The sequence below is a fragment of the Zonotrichia leucophrys genome, chromosome 27, assembly GCF_028769735.1.
Source record: "Zonotrichia leucophrys gambelii isolate GWCS_2022_RI chromosome 27, RI_Zleu_2.0, whole genome shotgun sequence".
Classification (NCBI taxonomy): Eukaryota; Metazoa; Chordata; class Aves; order Passeriformes; family Passerellidae; genus Zonotrichia; species Zonotrichia leucophrys.
The window spans coordinates 2,394,632-2,417,776 of NC_088196.1; the positions used below are offsets into that span (position 1 = coordinate 2,394,632).

At 51.1% G+C, this 23,145-nt stretch overlaps 1 protein-coding gene, 1 long non-coding RNA gene and 1 gene segment (V, D, J or C); all 3 read left to right on the forward strand.

Annotated features, from left to right (window-relative positions):
* LOC135458564 (M1-specific T cell receptor alpha chain-like) overlaps nucleotides 1–23,145 on the forward strand; it is a 208,892-nt gene that overhangs the window by 57,878 nt on the left and 127,869 nt on the right. The window lies entirely within an intron of this gene.
* On the forward strand, nucleotides 12,582–20,501 carry LOC135458287 (Ig heavy chain V region MOPC 21-like). The segment is given in 4 exon segments: nucleotides 12,582–12,639; nucleotides 12,928–13,254; nucleotides 17,761–17,805; nucleotides 20,197–20,501. Coding segments are annotated over 4 exon segments (735 nt in total).
* Nucleotides 21,188–21,945, forward strand: LOC135458471 (uncharacterized). The gene is made up of 3 exons (XR_010442899.1): nucleotides 21,188–21,218; nucleotides 21,515–21,631; nucleotides 21,715–21,945. It is a non-coding gene; the product is annotated as an uncharacterized LOC135458471 (long non-coding RNA).

Below are 23,145 nucleotides of genomic sequence, written 5' to 3' on the forward strand. Positions count from 1 at the left end.
GCTTTTCTTTTCAGACATTTAAACATTTCTGACCCTAAAGTCATTCTGATGAAATCAAAAAACTGAAGGAGGTGGCACTCTGGAAAGCACTTGTTTGGAAAGGGAACCCGCTACAAAGAACATCAGATTGGAGATCCCCTCTCAGAGGGGGTCTATGAACAAGCCCATCCATTTTGACATCACAGGGTTGTAAAATGCTTTAAAGGGGTCAGGGGACAAAAGACCAAAGGTGACCTGCACGGCCAAATTCCCCAACCGCACATAACCAAGCCGGGTAAGTTTGGTGGCACAGCTTCACTTATTTCTGGAGACAGTGGCCTGGGGGCGGGGGTTTTCCCTTTTTTCTGGGGCACACTGCCCGGGGCAGCCAGCAAAAAAGAAAGACTTTTGGGGATTTCAGCAGGGAGAGCTGAAAGGTTTTCAAAACCTAAAAGAAATGGTTTAAATTAAATTAATTATTTTAAAATACTTTGGGGGAAGAAAAGACACAATCTTTTTCTTTAAAATGTGAATTTCCTTATAAGGAATATTCCAGCTAATACAACAAATTTGAGCACAAGCGGAAACCCTTTTTTTAAAACCAAAAAATTTAAAGGTGGAGTGTGTTTGTGAGGATTTTAAAATTAAATTTTTTTTTTTATTTGGGGGATTGCTCTTTAGTCATAAGGTCTTTTCAAATATTAAAAACCAAAAGAATGCACAATTTTTCTTTTTCCCCGGGGAGCCCGGGAAATTTTCTCCCAAATTATTGTTGGAATTTTTCCTACCACTAGGCAAATCAGCTTTCCTTCCCATGTTTTATGAGAAAATCATCTAAACATTTTTTTTATCATTTGTAAAAGGTGATGTATTTAAAAAAGCCTTTTCTTTATCATGCTACAAAGAGGGGATGAAGAACCAATAAAAAGGCCAGTGAGAGGGTTTGCAACAGCACAAACATCTCAGCACAAGGTGAGTTACCCAAACAGGATGTGAAGTTACATTGCTCTCTGGGGGATAAAGGCAGGGAAATGTATTTTCTCCAGGGCAGAGGACTCAGAACACAACACTTTCACCAGACACAAGCTGCTGTTCCAAGGTTGCTGTTCCAAGGTTGCTCCCCTGTTGTTGCCATTTTCTCTCACAGTTGTTCCTTTGCTGCTCTTCCTCTCCCTGAAACTCTCACCTGTGGATTTTCCACTTTCTGCCAAGATCACAGCACCAAAACCCAGACCATGATGTCTCCCCTCTTTTCTGGTCACTGAGCAGATGCTGGAGGGCAGAGAGTGAACATGCTGTCCATGGCTGTGCTGGGTTTGAGAGTGCTGCTGGCAAAGAGCATCGCCTTCAATGCCCTCATGAGCATCAAGTTGTTTCTTTTCTGAGGTAAGGGAGCTCACAGCTCTCAAACACTGGTTCAGAGGCCCAATTTCATTAAATGTACTTTAAACCTCCCTTTGCTCTTCCAGACATGGGGAACAAACCCAAAGAAGAGCAGGAAAGAACGTGAACCAGCAGCACAAGGGGGCTGAACAAGCAGGGCCAGAGCTGCTGACAGAGACCAGCCAGGACACGAGGCAGCACCTTCCCCTGAAGACACGCAACACTCTGCACTCCTGCTGGCCAGCTGATTTACACTGAAGAGTTTTGAGTGCTTTTGCTGTTTCCTCTCCTCTGAACACTGAGGAGAGTGGATCCTCCTGCTAAGCAGATCCCTCCACACTTCTGGCATTTGCACACCAGTGTCTAGCCTGCTTCTGTAGCTTTGAAAACTCCAGTGCTCACTGCAGATAGATGGCCTTTGAAAAGCACCTTTCCCAGGCATGTTGTGTTACTGCCTGTGGAACTGGAGCAGCACTGCTGGGGGAATTCCAGCCCAGGAACTGCCATTTTTAGCTTAGGGTTTTAGATAATTTCAATACCCAAAGTGTGTATTGCAGACAAGAAGAGCTGTGTATAATCTGAAGCGATTTCATTCATCTAGATAGTGTTCATTTCTTGATTAAGCCTGTATTTCTTCTGCCAAATTTATTGCAAGTGCATTTTAGGTTCCTGTAATAGTGACAAAAATAAACTTGTGCGCACAAAAAATACTGTGGGTTTTCTGTGTTTTTTCTTCAGGCACTAGGATGGAATTGCTGAAATCTAACTACCCTAAAAGCCCACTGGGATCAGAAGCACAGCTTTGATATTGTAGATTTCCTGTTGGTTGAATTTGTCTTTTGCAGACTTTGATCAGGGAAACGTCTCTGGCACAGTCAGGAGCCTCAGTGAGGAGAGTCCTTGCTGAAGGCACAAGGGAGGAAAATGCTCCTGTCAGCAGGGAAGAAACCCTGCTGCTGTTTTGCACTCAGGGACAGGAGGAAGGGGCCACCAGAAAATAATCTGGGGTGGTTTGATGGAGTGATAGTTTCCATAGAAACTTGGCTCTTGCCTAACAGAGCCCAGCCCACACCTTCCCCAGCTCATGCCCCTCTCATAGGCTACAGGCAGGATGCTGTGGTCACCATTTCTGACTCAGTCACACCAGGCAGCATCAACCCTCCCCTGCTTTTGCAAACACAAGGTAACCACATCCTGAAGGGGAGATAAGGCTTTGCTCCCCCTGCCTGAGCTCCTGCAGCCCTCAAGAGAGCCTCTGCCCAGGACACAGCAAGGGCTGCTGCACTGAGCTTGCTCAGCTCACACCCTCAGGCCTGGAGTGCTGAGAAGTCCTTTGAAAAGAAACTTCAGTTCCTGTTCCCCTGGGCTAAGGTGAAAAAAAACCCTGACTAAAAGTATATAAAGAAAATTCAGCAGACATTTAAAATATCTCAGCAGATTGGGAGCAGCACAGAAGACACAGAAAAGATAATGAACATTAATGGACATCAGCTCCAAACACCAGCCCTGGCATGGTCAGAGACACCTGGTCTGGGAAAAGATCCATGAGAGAACCAAGACTGAGAATGAAAATAACATTGAAGGTGTAGTAATCAATAAAATACCAAACACTACAGATTGTGGAACTTGGCAGCAATGAGCATTGAACCAATGAATTTCCCTGGGTTTTGACTGGAGAAGCACAAGAAAACTCCAGTGAAACCGTTGTGGGATAGAAGGATTTTCTCTGTACAATCCGTGCAATGTATGGATGAAATTATTTCACTTGCACCTCCTAGCCAGAATAAAGTAATGCCTTGATTCTCTGACATGCATTGTGGTAAGCTGTCCTGCTGATCAAGTCAAAATGCTGAGAGCTCTCTCCAGTGGCAGACAACATTAAAGCATCCTGAAAGAATAAAGCTTTCTCCAAGAGGTTACATGGGAAAACACAGTGATGAACACAATGACAATGGGCACCACTTAACACTATTTTGTACCACTGAACCCTCCAGTTTTCTTACACCACATTAAAAATTCAATGTAATAATCATATTCCTGCATCTGCTAGGCATAATCGGACCTATCACTTTTGTGCCCAAAATCCTATGAACTTCCTGACAAAATTAGATCTAACACAAACAGAAACTCAAAAAGTGTATGGTTAATAACCTCACTGTAAGGCAATTTCTCTCTTTGCCTTGTATTTCAGTCAGCAGATATGGACTGAACTAAAGTAATAGGAACCTGATCTTCCCCCTGCAAAACCATTCAGGACTGGGTAGTGCAGACCCCTAGGGAATGTTTGTCTTTCCAAGGACAGCTTTGAAAATAGATGTCAGTTTGGGATTTCTGTAGGTGAGGGCCTTAGTTGATTCCGGGCTATGCCAAAGCATCTGACAATTAGGGAAATTCCTCTCTTGTGACCTGTGTAGAAACATTGCCTGCAAGGAGACAGAGCAGAGACACCACAGCCTTGATTATGTTGGCAACTCTAACGGCACTGGTCACACACTGTTTTGATGGCAGAGCCTCTGGCCATGGGGTTCCACCTGCCTGAGAACACTACTAGATCATCCTTGGGACGATATCTTTCTCTAACACTTGACAGCAGCCACCTCCAAGGCTGAGAGTTTCTGTCCTCTCCCCAATCCCCTTCTCGGTGCCCACAGCCCTGCACAATATCATCATGGGAAGCTCATGTGAGAACAGACACAAAGTTAGGTCCCACAGCCACAGGATCGGCCCAGCAGCATTGGCACCAGTGGCTCCATACCAGATACAACTAATGCTGAGATCAGATTGGTCTGCAGCCCAGTCTGGGCAGATCTGTTCTTATCTCAATGCTTCATGCCCCACACTGCATGCGAAATGAGGCTGTTGTGGTTTTGGAATGGAATTTTCCAATTTAGATTTCCCACTGAACCACTGCAAATCAAGCCTAAGGCTCTTTCACAGGATCACACAAAGTGTGAATATGGAGAGGGCTTCACAGAAAGATGGGGTCCATGCAGTGTAGGAGACAGCCAGGAGGGCAGCAAGAGCTTCAAGCTGTGCTCCTGGTGCCCCACCTCTCCCCCTCAGTGCTGTCACAGGCAGAGGGAGGGACCAGCAGGGCCTGGGCCTGAGAGCAGTGCCAGAGGCCCAGGCAGGGCAGGTGTGGGCAGAGCTGTTGTGCAGGCGCAGAGAAGCTGCAGAGAGGCCACTGAGAGCGGGCCTGGCCATGTGGAGTGCCCTGTGCGTGGGCTTCTTGCCCATTGTAGGTAAGTGCAGGCAAGGGCTGCTGGCCCCAGGAGCTGAGCGTGGCCCTGGGCTCTGCAGGGCTCTGGGCAGCTGTGCTGAGCGCTTGCAGCCGCAGCTGTGCCCCGGCTCCAGCTGCCCAGCCATGCCCGTGGAGCACGGGGAGAGCAGCCCTGCTCCTCTGGTGCCTCTGAGCTGGGCACCTGCGTGCCAGCTGCCTGCTCTGCAGCCTGGGCACACGCAGGGCACCTCCCTGCTGCACTCAGATCTCGGGGCCCAGCGCTTGGCCCTGGCACTGGACACTGCTCCTGGGGCACTGCGGCCCCTCTGGCACAGAGCAGCTGGGCCATGGCAGCACAGGGCACAGCCCCACTGCCTGCTCAGCCCTTTGGCTTTGCTCTGCTCACCCAGAGCAGCTTCAGGGACAGGACAGTGGGTGCCTCACCATCCTGTCTTGGCAAGGAAAAAGAGATTTGACCTCCCAAGGTGTTAATCCTTCCTGCTTCTTTGGGGAAAATGAGAAAATGCTTCTTGTCAGACTGGGAAAAGGATGGAGGGAAATGACGTGTCTCATTCCTTGTGAGCCTTGCTAGCTGCCACCAGTTCTGCCCATTTGTGTCAGCTGGCTTTAAAGAAGAGGATTTTGTCCTCCCACAGGTCCTGTGGCAGTCCAAAGCTCCATAAGCATTGCCGTGACCTTTGTTGAATCTTGCAGTGACTGTGGCTCTTTCTTGCTCTCTGCAGCAGTCACTGGCCAGCTGACCTTGGAGCAGCAACCTAGGGGAGTTTCAGTGCGAGAGGGAAATGAAGTCAGCTTCCAGTGCAGCATGAAGGGAGATTTTATGACCAACTACTACATGTACTGGTACCGTCAGGGCCCACGGGGATCTCTGGAATGGATTTGCAGGGACAGCTATTCCTACGGAGAAGGTTTCCAAGATCGCTTTAAGGCAGGACTGGAGAGCTCCCAGAACAGCTACACACTGCGGATCCTGGCAGTAGAGGAAGGGGATGCAGCAACGTATTACTGTAGAGCAGACTCACCCTGGAGCAGCTCTGCAGCAGAGTGAACCAAAAACCAGCAGATGGGGAAGACAGATCTCTCAGCATTTCTTTCTGGCAGCTGCTGCCCAGGGTTCTTGTCAGGCAATGGCAGGTGCAGGAAACGTCCCTCTGGTTTGATGGCACTAAAAGGCACTGGAGGGAGGGCTGCTGGAAGGGCTGGTACCATTGATGGTGCAGGAGGAGCTGTGCTGGGAACTGAAGAGGCTGCAGTTTGGGGAAGTGCAGGGTTAGTGCACCTTGCCTGGGCTTCTGTCCAGCAGGCCTCATTTCTTTTCTGCGCCTCTCCTTGGCTCTCAGCCGTTTTACCTTGCGACATGTCTGGAGTAGAGACACATCAGCACTTATTGAGTGGGCACCTCTAATAGGCATTGTGCAAACACAGTTTTACATTGGTGATGAATAGAGTCTCTGGCCATGGCATTTCAACTGCCTGGGACCTCTACTAGGTCATCCTGTAGTCAATATCTTTCTCTATCACTTGACAGGAGCCACCTTCAGAGGCTGAGTGTTTCTGTCCTCTCCCCAGTCCCCTTCTCAGTCCCCACAGCCCTGCACAATATCATCATGAGGAGCTGATATGGGAACATCCACAGGGTTAGGTCCCACAGCCACAGGAACAGCCCCAGCAGCATTGGCATCAGTGGCTCCATACCTGATACAACTAATTCTGAGGTCAGATTGGTCTTCAGCCCACTCAGGGCAGATCTGTTCTTATCTCAAATGTTCATGTCCCACACTGTATGCCAAATGAGGCTGTTGGCGTTTCGAAATGCAATTGCCCTATTTTGTGTTCTCACTGAGCCACTCCAAATCAAAACTGAGGCTCTTCCCAGCATCACACCAAGTATGAGCATGGAGAGGGCTTCACAGAAGGATCGGAACCACACAGGTCGATAGACACCCCGGAGGTCAGCAAGAGCTTCAAGCTGTGCTCCTGGTGCCCCACCTCTCCCCCTCAGTGCTGTCACAGGCAGAGGGAGGGACCAGCGGGGCCTGGGCCTGAGAGCAGTGCCAGAGGCCCAGGCAGGGCAGGTGTGGGCAGAGCTGTTGTGCAGGTGCAGAGAAGCTGCAGAGAGGCCACTGAGAGCGGGCCTGGCCATGTGGAGTGCCCTGTGCGTGGGCTTCTTGCCCATTGTAGTAAGTGCAGGCAAGGGCTGCTGGCCCCAGGAGCTGAGCGTGGCCCTGGGCTCTGCAGGGCTCTGGGCAGCTGTGCTGAGCGCTTGCAGCCACAGCTGTGCCCCGGCTCCAGCTGCCCAGCCATGCCCGTGGAGCACGGGGAGAGCAGCCCTGCTCCTCTGGTGCCTCTGAGCTGGGCACCTGCGTGCCAGCTGCCTGCTCTGCAGCCTGGGCACACGCAGGGCACCTCCCTGCTGCACTCAGATCTCGGGGCCCAGCGCTTGGCCCTGGCACTGGACACTGCTCCTGAGGCACTGCGGCCCCTCTGGCACAGAGCAGCTGGGCCGTGGCAGCACAGGGCACAGCCCCACTGCCTGCGACAGCCCTTTGGCTTTGCTCTGCTCACCCAGAGCAGCTTCAGGGACAGGACAGTGGGTGCCTCACCATCCTGTCTTGGCAAGGAAAAAGAGATTTGACCTCCCAAGGTGTTAATCCTTCCTGCTTCTTTGGGGAAAATGAGAAAATGCTTCCTGTCAGACTGGGGAAACGATGGAGGGAAATGTGTTGTCTCCTTCCTTGTGAGCTTGCTAGCTGCCACCAGCTCTGCCCATCTGTGTCAGATGGCTTCCAAGAGGAGGATTTGTCCTCTCACAGGTCCAGTGCCAGTCCAAAGCCCCAACTGCATTGCCCTGACCTTTGCTGGATCTTGCAGTGACTGTGGCTCTTTCTTGCTCTCTGCAGCAGTCACTGGCCAGCTGACCTTGGAGCAGCAACCTAGGGGAGTTTCAGTGCGAGAGGGAGATGAATTCACCTTTCAGTGCAGCATGAAGGGAGATCATATGAGCAACTACTACATGTACTGGTACCGTCAGGGCCCACGGGGATCTCTGGAATGGATTTGCAGGGACAGCTATTCCTACGGAGAAGGTTTCCAAGATCGCTTTAAGGCAAGAAAGGACAGCTCCCAAAACAGTTACACACTGCAGATCCTGGCAGCAGAGCCAGGCAATGCAGCAACGTATTACTGTGGAGCAAGAACCACCCTGGAGCAGCTCTGCAGCAGAGTGAACCAAAAACCAGCAGATGGGGAAGACAGATCTCACAGCATTTCTTTCTGTCAGCTGCTGCCCAGGACTCTTGTCAGGCAATTGCAGGTGCAGGAAATGTCCCTCTGGTTTGATGGCACTAAAAGGCACTGGAGGGCGGGCTGCAGGAAGGGCTGGTACCATTGATGGTGCAGGAGGAGCTGTTCTGGGAATGGCAGTGCCTGTAGTTTGGGGAAATGAAGGGTTAGTGCACCTCACCAGGGCTCCTGTACAGCACAGCCTCATTTCTTTTCTGCGCCTCTCCTTGGCTCTCAGCCGTTTTACCTTGCGACATGTCTGGAGTAGAGACACACCAGCACTTATTGAGTAGGCACCTCTAATAGGCATTGTGCAAACACAGTTTTACATTGGTGATGAATAGAGTCTCTGGCCATGGAATTTCAACTGCCTGGGACCTCTACTAGATCATCCTGTAGTCAATATCTTTCTCTATCACTTGACAGAGCCACCTTCAGAGGCTGAGTGTTTCTGTCCTCTCCCCAGTCCCCTTCTCAGTCCCCACAGCCCTGCACAATATCATCATGAGGAGCTGATATGGGAACATCCACAGGGTTAGGTCCCACAGCCACAGGAACAGCCCCAGCAGCATTGGCATCAGTGGCTCCATACCTGATACAACTAATTCTGAGGTCAGATTGGTCTTCAGCCCACTCAGGGCAGATCTGTTCTTATCTCAAATGTTCATGTCCCACACTGTATGCCAAATGAGGCTGTTGGCGTTTCGAAATGCAATTGCCCTATTTTGTGTTCTCACTGAGCCACTCCAAATCAAAACTGAGGCTCTTCCCCAGCATCACACAAAGTATGAGCATGGAGAGGGCTTCACAGAAAGATCGGAACCACACAGGTTGATAGACACCCCGGAGGTCAGCAAGAGCTTCAAGCTGTGCTCCTGGTGCCCCACCTCTCCCCCTCAGTGCTGTCACAGGCAGAGGGAGGGACCAGCAGGGCCTGGGCCTGAGAGCAGTGCCAGAGGCCCAGGCAGGGCAGGTGTGGGCAGAGCTGTTGTGCAGGCGCAGAGAAGCTGCAGAGAGGCCACTGAGAGCGGGCCTGGCCATGTGGAGTGCCCTGTGCGTGGGCTTCTTGCCCATTGTAGGTAAGTGCAGGCAAGGGCTGCTGGCCCCAGGAGCTGAGCGTGGCCCTGGGCTCTGCAGGGCTCTGGGCAGCTGTGCTGAGCGCTTGCAGCCACAGCTGTGCCCCGGCTCCAGCTGCCCAGCCATGCCCGTGGAGCACGGGGAGAGCAGCCCTGCTCCTCTGGTGCCTCTGAGCTGGGCACCTCTGTGCCAGCTGCCTGCTCTGCAGCCTGGGCACACGCAGGGCACCTCCCTGCTGCACTCAGATCTCGGGGCCCAGCGCTTGGCCCTGGCACTGGACACTGCTCCTGGGGCACTGCGGCCCCTCTGGCACAGAGCAGCTGGGCCATGGCAGCACAGGGCACAGCCCCACTGCCTGCGACAGCGACAGCCCTTTGGCTTTGCTCTGCTCACCCAGAGCAGCTTCAGGGACAGGACAGTGGGTGCCTCACCATCCTGTCTTGGCAAGGACAAAGGAATTTATTGCCCCATATTGTAAATCCTTCCTGCTTCTTTGAGGAAAAGCAGAAAATACTTCCTGTGTGACTGGGAAAAGGATGGAGGGAAATGTGTTGTCTCCTTCCTTGTGAGCCTTGCTAGCTGCCACCAGCTCTGCCCATCTATGTCAGCTGGCTTCCAAGAGGAGGATTTTGTCCTCCCACAGGTCCAGTGCCAGTCCAAAGCCCCACCAGCATTGCCCTGATCTTTGCTGGATCTTGCAGTGACTGTGGCTTGTTCTTGCTCTCTGCAGCAGTCACTGGCCAGGTGGCCTTGGAGCAGCAGCCCAGGGAAGTGACCGTGCGAGAGGGAGATGAATTCACCTTTCAGTGCAGAATGAAGGGAGATCGTATGGGCAACTACTTCATGTACTGGTACCGTCAAGGCCCACGGGGCTCTCTGCAATGGATTTACAATAGCTTTACTGGTACCTATGGAGATGGTTTCCAAGATCGCTTTAAGGGAAGAGTGGAGAGCTCCAAGAACAGCTTCACACTGCAGCTCCTGGCAGCAGAGCTAGGGGATGCAGCAACGTATTACTGTGGAGCAGAACCACCCTGGAGCAGCTCTGCAGCAGAGTGAACCAAAAACCAGCAGATGGGGAAGACAGATCTCTCAGCATTTCTTTCTGGCAGCTGCTGCCCAGGGCTCTTGTCAGGCAATGGCAGGTGCAGGAAATGTCCCTCTGGCTGGGTGGCACTAAAAGGCACTGGAGGGAGGGCTGCAGGAAGGGCTGGTGCCATTGATGGTGCAGGAGGAGCTGTGCTGGGAGCTGCAGAGGCTGCAGTTTGGGGAAGTGCAGGGTTAGTGCACCTTGCCAGGGCTCCTGTCCAGCACAGCCTCATTTCTCCTCTGTGCCTTGCCTTGGTTCTCAGCCCTTTTTCCTCAGGGACAGTCAACATGGTTTGAGAAGTGGGAATTGGGCTTAGCCAGCATGACAGCATTCTACAATGAGACAAAGGGTCTTGCTAAGTGAGGAAACACTGGATGCTCTGCATTCTTCATTCAGTTGAGCTCCCAGCACTGACTTCACTGGAAACTTTCTGGACAAATCCTTTCATTATGGCCATGGTTCAGTGACATGGATTGTGCAAGGGTACATATTCCTCCTCCTGGCCTCTCCTCCTGAGCTGGGGGAAATGAAATTCCAGAAGCCTGATCTGGCTGCTGAAGCCTGAGGTGAATAAAGCATTCAGGACCTCAGCCCTGTCCCATATCCTCTGTCACCTGGTCCCCATCCCATTCAGCACTGGGCCCACGTTTTCCCAGCCTCATTTGTCCATGCAGCCTCCTGGCCTGTTGTCCTGACTCCCTGCTCACTGGGGAGGAATCCTCTTCAGCTCAGCACTGCTGGGACCGGGGACCAATGTGTCCCTGCTGGGCTCCCAAGCCTGGGAAGGACATGGACGGAGGGGAACAAATGCAGTGAAGGGCCATGAACACACAGCAGGGAACAGATGACATATAAGGAGAGCCTTGGAGATCTGGGTTGGTTTTGCGTGGAGAAGAAAATGTTGAGGGGATCTGACACTGAGTTGAAATACCTGATACTCTAAGTTCCATTCGTGAGGGCATTCAAGGACAAGGCTGTGGGCACCTCCTCCCCCTGTCCCCATCATGCAGCTCAGCCCCACACAGCTGCTCACACAGTCCCCCTCACTGTCATGGGGGAGAGGAACAAAAGGGTGGAGTTAGAAAATGTGTGTTTTGACAGAAAGAGTGTTGAGAAATCAAGGCAAAACCAACATGCAAAAACCAAACAACATCTAGAAATAATTCCTGACGTCCCACTGGCACAGTGGAGCCACAGTGCTGGTTCCTCTTCTGCTCCCCTTTGCTTATGCCCATTCTGGCTCTCCAGAAAGAACAGCATCATGTCTGATGACCATACAGAGTCCTTATGAGGGAGCTTGCAGCCTGTAAATGTGTCTGCAGCCTTTCAAAACAACAACACACCCGAGGTTCTGATAGAACACACCCCACAGAAACGGGAAAGAACAGAAATACAGAAAACAAACCCATGCAGAATAGCTCTCCTCATTCCTCTGTCTGCCTCTCGTTTCCCCAGCCCAAATTTCCTTTGTATCATTTGCAGGTTTCCCTGGTTCCCTTTCAGGTTTGGAACTTGCAGGCTGAAGAGGACACAGGGTTGTCCTCAACACTCCTGTAGCACAATTATTTCTGGAAGTCCTCAGTGACAAAAGCTGTGAATGTCAAGAGCTAACAGCAATATTCTCCTGCTTGCAAGAAAGAGCAGTGACTGAGACCGGCAGCTCTGACCTCAGGGCTGGTTTGTCCTGATCACTCACCTCCAGGCAGCTCTTCCCAGCTCAGAATACCCCAAAACAAGAGAAAATCAGTAGATGATTTAACCTTCAACGAAACAAGACACTGAACTATGTCCACTAAGGGAATCAGTCAGAATTCTGGTGAAATTTGAAGCACTTGTATGAGGCCTGAGTTTCAAAGAATGAACTTTCCTGTGCTACTGACCAGTCATCTGCACCACCTGCATGACACCAGGGTGTAAGGATCCAGCACAGGACGAGCGCTCAGGGATCATGTGAGCAAGAATCACTGGTCAGATGTGACCTGCATTTCTCTGCAGCAGGATTTGCTATGAACTAGGTGAGAGCACAATTGTGTGCTTAGCTAATGCATAAAAAAATGAATTCCTTTCTTGACTGTATGCTCAGCATCATTGTGTCCCTGCTCAGGTGAAAAACAACTCACACGACAAACTGGGGAGTCAGGATGTGTCCCCAGTAGCCGAGCGTGGTTTCAGCAGTGCCGAGGAGAGAGGAGCCATCCCCTCCTTCAGCTGCGGGCAGCATTTTGCCCACGGCAGCCCCGGATGCCAGTGACCTTCCGTGGAACACAGAGGGCGAATTTCTGGGCGCGTTGCCCGCGGGTCCCTTCGGCACAAGGCGCTGTCCAAGCGCTCAGCGCTGCTTCGCGTGCGCGGCCCGGGCGCGGCCGGCGCTGCCCGTCCCGCCCGGCGGGGCCGCGGCCCCGGGGCCCGGGCCGGGTGTGTCGGGGCGGGCAGAGGCGGCGGCGCTGCCCCGGCCGGGCGGGGCCGGGCGGGAGCGGCCCGAGCGCGGCTCCGCTCGGCTCCTGTGCGGCTGCCGCGGCGCCCGCAGCGATGGTGGCCGGGCCGGGGCCGGGGCTGCTGGCCTTGGCCTTGGCCTTGTGGCCGGCAGGTGAGAGCCGGGCGGGGAGGGCAGCGAGCCCGGCCCGGGGAACGAGGGACAGCGACAGCGACAGGCAGCGACAGGAGCAGGAACAGGGACGGGAACAAGGGCAGAGGCTGGGGAAAGGACAGGAGCAGAGGCAGGGCAGGGAACACGGGCAAAGGCCGGGACAGACCCAGGGACAGGGGCTGTGGGCTGGCGGCTGTGGCTGTGCCGGGCCGGGGGCACCGGGACACCGGGACAGCGCCCTCGGTCCGCGGGCGCGCCCTGCCCGATCCCTGCGCTCTCCCTCCGCAGGGCTCTGGGCACGGCCGAGGCTGCAGGAGGCCGGCGGAGGGCAGCGAGCGCCCGGGGACTCCGTCACCCTCTCCTGCCGCGGATCCGGATTCACCTTTAGGAGTCATGGAATTTATTGGTACCGTCAGTCACCCGGAGGGAGCCTGGCTTGGGTGTCCTTTATTGGTTCTAATCCGAGAGTTCTATATTTTGACCAGTCCGTGCAGGGGCGGACCAAGATGTCCCGGGACAATTCCCGGTCCGAGGTTTATCTCTCCCTGCTGACCCTGCAGTCCCGCGACTCTGCCCGGTACTTCTGTGCTGTTCACACGGGGATAGGAAACCCAGCTGGGCTTTAACATAAACCTGCTCGCGTCTGGCTCAGCACCCAAGAAATTTGGAGATGGTGAAATCCAAAGTGATTCAGGACTGTTCCTAAGAAATCAGGTGCCATCCCCACGCAGCACCAGCGATCCTGGCCTTTCATCAAGAGCTCCTTTCCCAGCAGTGAGGCTTTCCTTCTCCTGAGTATTAATTGCAATGTTCTACTGTGTAGAGGAGGTTAAAGGTTTTTCTGTCATGCAGTCAGCCTGGTGACTGCCTGGTTCCAGTCTCACTCAGCCTTTCTTGGTCCCCTTCTTAAGTGGAACATGCAAAGCACCTGCAGAGTCCTGGGCTGCCTTTGCTGCAGGGCAGGGGTCCAGGAGGGCTTAGAGAGGAAGAGGCAGCTGGAGAAGTGTCATCACTGGGGAGCCAGAAGGGTGCAGGGCCAAAGTGCAGGGAGGCGGGTGAGGAGCACTTTGGATAAGGGGAGCCATCGCCAAGCCAAGCTGAGATCCTGGGGTGTCCCATGTGGGAGCAGCAGCCCAGCAGAGGAAGGGCCAGGGGAAGGACAAGCTGACAACCCTCCTGGTCACCTCCAAAGTCTCAGAGCCTGCGAGACTCTCTGAGAGAAAAGCAAGAGCTGGCCCCTCAGAACCACATCACCTTTAGCCCAACACAGCATTTCCTGCCCAACAAATGGTCTGTTACTGCACCACACAGAGTGAGAGACAGCCAGGAGGGCAGCAAGAGCTTCAAGCTGTGCTCCTGGTGCCCCACCTCTCCCCCTCAGTGCTGTCACAGGCAGAGGGAGGGACCAGCAGGGCCTGGGCCTGAGAGCAGTGCCAGAGGCCCAGGCAGGGCAGGTGTGGGCAGAGCTGTTGTGCAGGCGCAGAGAAGCTGCAGAGAGGCCACTGAGAGCGGGCCTGGCCATGTGGAGTGCCCTGTGCGTGGGCTTCTTGCCCATTGTAGGTAAGTGCAGGCAAGGGCTGCTGGCCCCAGGAGCTGAGCGTGGCCCTGGGCTCTGCAGGGCTCTGGGCAGCTGTGCTGAGCGCTTGCAGCCACAGCTGTGCCCCGGCTCCAGCTGCCCAGCCATGCCCGTGGAGCACGGGGAGAGCAGCCCTGCTCCTCTGGTGCCTCTGAGCTGGGCACCTGCGTGCCAGCTGCCTGCTCTGCAGCCTGGGCACACGCAGGGCACCTCCCTGCTGCACTCAGATCTCGGGGCCCAGCGCTTGGCCCTGGCACTGGACACTGCTCCTGGGGCACTGCGGCCCCTCTGGCACAGAGCAGCTGGGCCATGGCAGCACAGGGCACAGCCCCACTGCCTGCGACAGCGACAGCCCTTTGGCTTTGCTCTGCTCACCCAGAGCAGCTTCAGGGACAGGACAGTGGGTGCCTCTCCATCCCCTCTTGGCAAGGACAAAGGGATTTATTGCCCCATGGTGTAAATCACTCCTGCCTCTCTGGGGAACATCAGAAAATGCTTCTTGTCAGACTGGGAAAAGCATGGAGGGAAATCAGGTGTCTCATTCCTTGTGACCCGTGCTAGCTGCCACCAGCTCTGCCCATCTGTGTCAGCTGGCTTCCAAGAGGAGGATTTTGTTCTCCCACATGTCCAGTGCCAATCCAAAGCCCCACCAGCATTGCCCTGACCTTTGCTGGATCTTGCAGTGACTGTGGCTCATTCCTGCTCTCTGCAGCTGTCACTGGCCAGGTGGCCTTGGAGCAGCAGCCCAGGGAAGTGACCGTGCGAGAGGGAGATGAATTCACCTTTGAGTGCAGCATGAAGGGAGATGATATGAGCAGGTACTACATGTACTGGTACCGTCAGGGCGCACGGGGCTCTCTGGAATGGATTAACAGGGATGGTGGTGCCTATGGAGATGGCTTCCAAGATCACTTTGTGGGATCAATGCAGACCTCCAAAAACAGCTTCACACTGCAGCTCGTGGCAGCCAGCCCAGGCGATGCAGCAACGTATTACTGTGGAGCAAGAATCACCCTGGAGCAGCTCTGCAGCAGAGTGAACCAAAAACCAACAGATGGGGAAGACAGATCTCTTTCTGTCAGTTGCTTTCTGGCAGCTGCTCCCCAGGGCTCTTGTCAGGCAATGGCAGGTGCAGGACACATCCCTCTGGTTTGATGGCACTAAAAGGCACTGGAGGGCGGGCTGCAGGAAGGGCTGGTACCATTGATGGTGCAGGAGGAGCTGTTCTGGGAATGGCAGTGCCTGTAGTTTGGGGAAATGAAGGGTTAGTGCACCTCACCAGGGCTCCTGTACAGCACAGCCTCATTTCTCCTCTGTGCCTTGCCTTCGTTTTCAGCCCATTTTCCTCAGGGACAGTCAGCATGATTTGAGAAGTGGGGATTGGGATTAGCCACACTGCTAGCTGTCTACAGTGAGACAAAGGGTCTTGCTGGGTGAGGAGTGAGTGGATGTTGTGCATTCTTTATTCAGTTGAGCCCCCAGCACTGACTTCCCTGGAAACCTTCTGGACAAATCTTTTCATTATGGCCTAGAGAAAGGCTCAGTGACATGGATTTTTCAAGGGTACATATTCCTCCTCCCGCCTGTCCTCCAGGGATGTGGGAAACGAAATTCCCGAAGGCTGATCTGGCTGTGGAAGCCTGAGGTGAATAAAGCATTCAGGACCTTAGCCCTGTTCCATATCCTGTGTCACCTGGTCCCCATCCCATTCAGCACTGGGCCCACGTTTTCCCAGCCTTGTTGGTCCATGCAACCTCCTGGCATGTTTTCCGGACTCCTTGCTCACTGGGGAGGAATCCTCTTCAACTCAGCACTGCTGGGATTGAGGACCAATGTGTCCCTGCTGGGCTCCCAAGCCTGGGAAGGACATGGACAGAGGGGAACAAATGCAATGAAGGGCCATGAACACAGAGAACAGCTGACCTATAAGGAGAGCCTGAGTGATCTGGGTACATTTAGTACAGATGAGAAATTGCTGGCAGGGAAATTTGACACACGAATCCCTTGCTGTCCCCCAGCACTGGCCTTTGGTTTGTGCAAGGGAGAAACACACTGGGATTGGCTGCTCCTGTGGGATTGTAAAGGGAGCCCCTTCTCCATCTCGCCCGCCTGCACACCCACCATTACACACATGCAGAGAGGCAGCCGAGCTCGCGCCACAGCGCCCCCTGCTGGCGCGGGGGAATCACCGCACCCGCCCTGCCCGGCCGGGAGCCAGCAGAGAGAGGCCGGGCCTGGGTGTCTGGGTCTGTTTGGTCCTGCTGCTGTTTTTTGTTTGGAGTGTTATATATACACATATTAGTAAAAAACTTTTATTCCTCTTCTCACATCTTCCCTTGAAAGCCCCGTTATTTCTAAGTTATATTAATATGGAGGGAAGGGGATCATATTCTCCATTCCAAGAGAGGTTCCTGCCTTCCTTGGCAGACATCTGTCTTTCAAACTTGGACAGCTACAGCCATTTATGTTAGGCAGCACTGTCAGAAGATGGAACAGCCGCAGACACACTTGAAGTACATTTATTTCAGTGATCTTAACACCCTGTTGCTCAGGGGGAATCCCTGAGCAAGAGCCAGGCAGAGGCAAGGAGAGACACAGGCATGTAAACTTGGTTCATGTTAGAGGATCCCTGGATGCAGTTCACCCTGAGCTGTCAAGGGTAATTCGCAGCTGGAAGGTCACTTCAGCAATTTACAACCCTCCTGCATCCTCTGTTTTTAATCCATTCCTCCCATCACCCCCAGAGAAGGCGTGCTACATCCTAGAACTTTGTTCATACTACCACTAGTACCTACAAGAAGAGAAGTAGGCGAATTAGACTGCATTGCAAGAAATGCTCTGAAAGAACACCAGAGGTACTGATTATTTTTCTGCTTTCTATCCACCTAAACTCCACCACACCCTTCATAGGTGTCACATAATACCCACGTTCTCATTTACAACTCAACCTCTCTGATATTATTTGAGATCCCTCCTTGAAAGCCATGCAGTGTTTCTTTATGTGGTGCATTTGGTCTCAAACCACTGAAGATGTCATGTGACTGCTTGTATAATCCAATATTCTGTGTAGTGGAACAGAGACAGTTTTTGTTATGAAATATATCACTGTGGATTGGCTGGGTTACCACAATGATATAAACAGCATAGGGACCTGTACAAAAACAAAAAGAGGGAAAGAAGGTGAGAAATGTTGGGAAAGAAAGGAGATGAGTGACTCTAATGATTAAGAAGAGAAGAACAACATTCTTCCTATATTTCCTTGTATCCGGGATACATAAAAGAGCTCATGAAGTTTCTATAAGGTGAAAGAAAGGGGGAAGTTGAAAGTTCTATACTCAATCAAGCTTTTTGAAATCACTGAACACTTCAATTAACCGTTATTCCTTTTCCAGTTTTGGAAGTAAATCTACCTCTGGATCCTCCCATGGACTTGCACCCATGGATAATTAGGACTAATGGCTTTTCATCACCTGCTTTTACAACATTTTTGAACACCATGAGAAAAGAGTGAGTTATTGGAATAAGCCTTAGCAGTGTGTGGATATATAAGCTTATATTTGGACCAGGGACGACTCTCACAGTTGAACCAAGTAAGTGACAGTTCTTTATTTCTAAAACTTCGTTTAAAATTAATGTGGGGAAGAACAAGGGAATTTAAAGGTTTGGGTTCACTGAAAGAATTTTCAGCTGCAATAATCCCTTGAATGCACTCGCTCTCCAGCCAGGCTTTCAAGCCAAACGCTCAGCTTGGATCTGCTCAGGAAGGTTTCCCAGGAACATCTGGGCTGACTCTGCACAGCACCATTATTCCATGATCCCCAAACACCAGCAGGGCACTGCTTAGCCTGTGATAACTTATTCCCACTTTGGGCAGCACTCTGGCCCAAATTCACTGCCCAGTGTCCAATTCTCCAGCGGGCTTGCACTGACTGACTTGGGGCAGGAATGCAGAGCTCAGTGAGGAGCTCCCAGGATGAGGAGTTTTGAGACAGATCTGTAACTCCTGGTTGGAGAACTTCTCCTTTGACACTGGCACCACCACACTGAGAGCGTCCCCAGGTAAGGAATTCCACTGTCCTGGGGACAGAGCAGGAAGGAGGTGAAATAGCCTTGGGCTTAAATTCTCACAAGTGCCTCATAGCCAAGAACTCCTGGAATGAAAGAAAATTGGGCCCCAGGTTGTGTGGGTTCTGAAAAGACCAATGTGGGGAGTAGGGATTATAGGAAGCCTTAGTTATTCTTATCTTTCTTTGGAATTCTGTAGTGAACAATAAAGGCGCAGGTAACGCCAAGCTTTTCGAGGGAAATGTGAATGTTGGGGTGGCAGAGGGGTTTTTGATATTGATCTCTGTGATCCTGAAGTACCAGATGCATCTCTCAGGAATTGTTGCTTTGCTTTCAGAGGTCTGCATGTCTTTAAAGTGTGGCAAGAATGTCCCACATTATTTTACATCCCTAAACCTCCTACTCTACCTCCAGAAAGACGTGGGACTGCTTTGGGTTCTGCCTAATATCTCTCCATGTCTGTAGGACATGTTGCATGGGAATAAATGTGTATTTGGAAAAATGTTACTGCAATTCCAGTTCCAAAGGGACAAAAGAATGTAAATTTACCATTCTGCAGAAAGACCTCTTCTTTCCTTGCTGTTCAATGATTTTCTTTTTCGAGCTAATGTCAGGATACTTTCAGAGCTGCACTCTGGAATTATGTTTGGTAGTAAAATACATTGAACCTAAATATCAAAGTCCCTTTTGATTCTGCTGAAATACTTAATGTGTTGAAGTCTAGGTTTCCAGGATGTGAGCAACCTCCCCCTTTTGTTCAAATAAATTTGAACATAAACATAAAAGATTAATCCCTTCCAGAAGCAAGCAGTGGTAGGAATTCATGGCTGTACTGTCAGGGAATGCAAACTAGTGGGACTCAGGTGAGCCTTCGGGGGTCAGATAAAACAAATCTTCTGCTCTCTGAACTACAGTTGCACTGTGTGCGTTATTGCTTGCTCAAGATCCTGCCCAGGGAGCTATTGCAGAGAAGCAGCCTGGTTGTGTTCTGGCTGTTTGCAAAGCCTGGAGAGGAGACCACATGAAAAGCCCTTGTCAGAGAAGGTCTTCTCAGAGAACACAGAACTCACAGCACTGACAGGCTCTGGCCAAGCCTGGTACAAGAGCTGGGAAGGAAGTGTTGGATTTCTGGAGGGTGTCTGGTTGCTGCAGGTGTGGACAAGTGAGTAGTTCTGCCTGTTTGATCAGGAGAGTTGACCCATGAACTTGTGGCAGAGCACGATTTGGCTTTCACCTCAGTTCCTCAGCACTGGCACAGGGCTGATGGGGAAAGGGTGTAAAATCAGAGCTCCTTGGTCAAACTTCCATCAGTACCCTGGGATGAACAAAATGTTCAAGCTGAGGGATCTCTTGACCCACCTGCAAGGCAGACACCATGCCAAATGAAAAGCCTCATGCACCTCTCTTTAGCCAAGAGACCCCTCAGGATGCTCCTGACAAAGCAGACACATCAATCTTGGTCGATGTGTCAGACAGTTTTTCATAAGCTGAGCCCTTTCTGGCAAGGAAGGCTGCTGGAGGATTCCTTTCAGTTCCATGGTTTTACTCTCATCCAAATTGCTAATCTGAGTTCAATCCTGACATTGGTTTTTGAGATCACCCTTGATTCTCCACATGTGACCTGACCTGGAGGCAAAGATATTTTGTTTAAAAAACAAGTCATGCTACCACAATGATTTGTGGGCAACTAAATTTTTTTGACACCAATATTTTTTTTGTGAGACAGATGGTGGAGAGTTTCTGCAATCTTCTTTTGTTATTTGTAGCTCTAATGCCAAGGAATAATGCCATAAAAGAGAGTAAATGAGAATGTTCAAATTAGTCACAGATGGAGTACATGTGAATTTTGGGTCACTCAGCACCCAGGCAAGCCTGCAGTAAAATCAATCCTGTCCAAACCTTGCTTTTCTTTTCAGACATTTCCAATATTTCTCACCCTCAAGTCATTGTGATGAAATCAAAGAAACTGGAAGGAGGTGGCAGCTCTGGGAAAGCAGCTTGTTTGGCAAGGAACTCCGCTACAAAGAACATCAGATTGGAGATGCCCTCTCAGGAGGTGGTCTATGAACAGAGCCCATCCATTTTGACATCACAGGGGTTGTACAATGCAATTAAAGTGGTCAGGGTGACAAAAGACACAGAGGTGACCTGCACGGCCAAATTCCCCGACCACACGATAACAGCAGAGCCAGGTACAGTTTGGTGGCACAGCTGTCACTGATTTCTGGAGACAGTGGCCTGTGGGGCCTGGTGTTCTCCTTCTGGGCAGCACTGCCCTGGGCAGCCAGCAGAAATAAGAAAGACATTTGGGATTTCAGCAGGGAGAGCAGGGAAGGATGTTTCAAAGCATTTAAAAGAAATGGTTTTTCAACTGCTTAAATATTTTGGGTACATTTCTGGGGAGAAGAAGAAAGACACAATCTATTTCTTTAAAATGGGAATTTTCTTATGACAGATTATTCGAGCCTATAGCAGGAAACCTCCTGCAGAACAGTCTGAAACAGCCCTTTCAATATTAACACAAAGTTAAAGATGGGGTGTGTTGTGAGGGTTTATTAATTAAATTAATTGTTATATTTGGCATGTTTACTCTTTTAGTCCTCAATGTCATTCAAATAGTAAAACAAAACAATGCAGGAATTTTTCTGTCTTCTGCAACTGCATGGAGCACTCGTCTCCTCATATTAATGTCAGAATTACTCCAGACCTGCTGAGGCGCAGTCAGTATGTTCCTCTGATTTTCTATGAGAAATGACAACTAAACATTTTTTTATTATCCTGTATAAATGGTGTATAGAGTTTAAAGTGCCTTTTCTTTATCATGCCACAGAAGAGGAGGCTGAAGAACCAATAACAGGATTTGGGGAAGCAAACAGAACCAGAACAGAGTTAGGGGCCAGTGAGAGTGTTTGCAACAGCACAAACATCTCAGCACAAGGTGAGTTACCCAAACAGGATGTGAAGTTACATTGCTCTCTGGGGGATAAAGGCATGGAAATGTATTTTCTGCAGGGCAGAGGACTCAGAACACAACACATTCACCAGACACAGGCTGCCGTTCCAAGGTTGCTGTTCCAAGGTTGCTCCCCTGTTGTTGCCATATTCTCTCATAGCTGTTCTTTGCTGCTCTTCCTTTACATGAAATTCTCACCTGTGGATTTTCCACTTTCTGCCAAGATCACAGCACCAAAACCCAGACCATGATGTCTCCCCTCTTTTCTGGCCACTGAGCAGATGCTGGAGGGCAGAGAGTGAACATGCTGTCCATGGCTGTGCTGGGTTTGAGAGTCCTGCTGGCAAAGAGCATCGCCTTCAATACCCTCATGAGCATCAAGTTGTTTCTTTTCTGAGGTAAGGGAGCTCACAGCTCTCAAACACTGGTTCAGAGGCCCAATTTCATTAAATGTACTTTAAACCTCCCTTTGCTCTTCCAGACCTGGGGAATGAACCCAAAGAAGAGCAGGAAAGAACGTGAACCAGCAGCACAAGGGGGCTGAACAAGCAGGGCCAGAGCTGCTGACAGAGACCAGCCAGGACACGAGGCAGCACCTTCCCCTGAAGACACGCAACACTCTGCACTCCTGCTGGCCAGCTGATTTACACTGAAGAGTTTTAGGTGCTTTTGCTGTTTCCTCTCCTCTGAACACTGAGGAGAGTGGATTTATCCTCATCCTCCTGCTAAGCAGATCCCCCCACTCTTCTGGCATTTGCACACCAGTGTCCAGCCTGCTTCAGTAGCTTTGAAAACTCCAGTGCCCACTGCAAATAGATGGCCTTTGAAAAGCACCTTTCCCAGGCATGTTGTGTTACTCCCTGTGGAACTGGAGTAGCACTGCTGGGGGAATTCCAGCCCAGCAGCTTGGGGTTTTAGATAATTTAAATATCCAAAAGTGTGTATTGCTGATAAGAAGAGCTGTGTAGAATCTGAAGTGATTTCGTTCAACTAGATAATGTTCATTTCTTGATTAAGCCTGTATTTCTTCTGTCAAATTTATTGCAAGTGCATTTTAGGTTCCTGTAATAGTGACAAAAATAAACTTGTGCGAGCACAAAATGTTGTGGGTTTTCTGTGCTTTTCCTTCTGAAACTGAGATGGAATTGATGAAATCCAACTGGCCTAAAGGCTGTAAATTGGGATCAGAAGCACAGCTTTGATATTGTAGATTTCCTGTTGGCAGAATTTGTCTTTTGCAGACTTTGTGCAGGGAAATGTCTCTGGCACATTCAGGAGCCTCAGTGAGGAGAGTCCTTGCTGAAGGCACAAGGGAGGAAAATGCTCCTGTCAGCAGGGAAGAAACCCTGCTGTTGTTTTGCACTCAGGGACAGGAGGAAGGGCCACCAGAAAATCATTTGGGGTGATTTGATGGAGTGATAGTTTCCATAGAAACTTGGCTCTTGCCTAACAGAGCCCAGCCCACACCTTCCCCAGCTCATGCCCCTCTCACAGGCTACAGGCAGGATGCTGTGGTCACCATTTCTGACTCAGTCACACCAGGCAGCATTAACCCTCCCCTGCTTTTGCAAACACAAGGTAACCACATCCTGAAGGGGAGATAAGGCTTTGCTCCCCCTGCCTGAGCTCCTGCAGCCCTCAAGAGAGCCTTTGCCCAGGACACAGCAAGGGCTGATGCACTGAGCTTGCTCAGCTCACACCCTCAGGCCTGGAGTGCTGAGAAGTCCTTTGAAAAGAAACTTCAGTTCCTGTTCCCTTGGGCTAAGGTGAACAAAACCCCTGACTAGAAGTATATAAAGAAAATTCAGCAGACATTTAAAATATCTCAGCAGACTGGGAGCAGCACAGAAGATACACAAAAGATAACGACCATTAATGAACATCAGCTGCAAACACCAGCCCTGGCATGGTC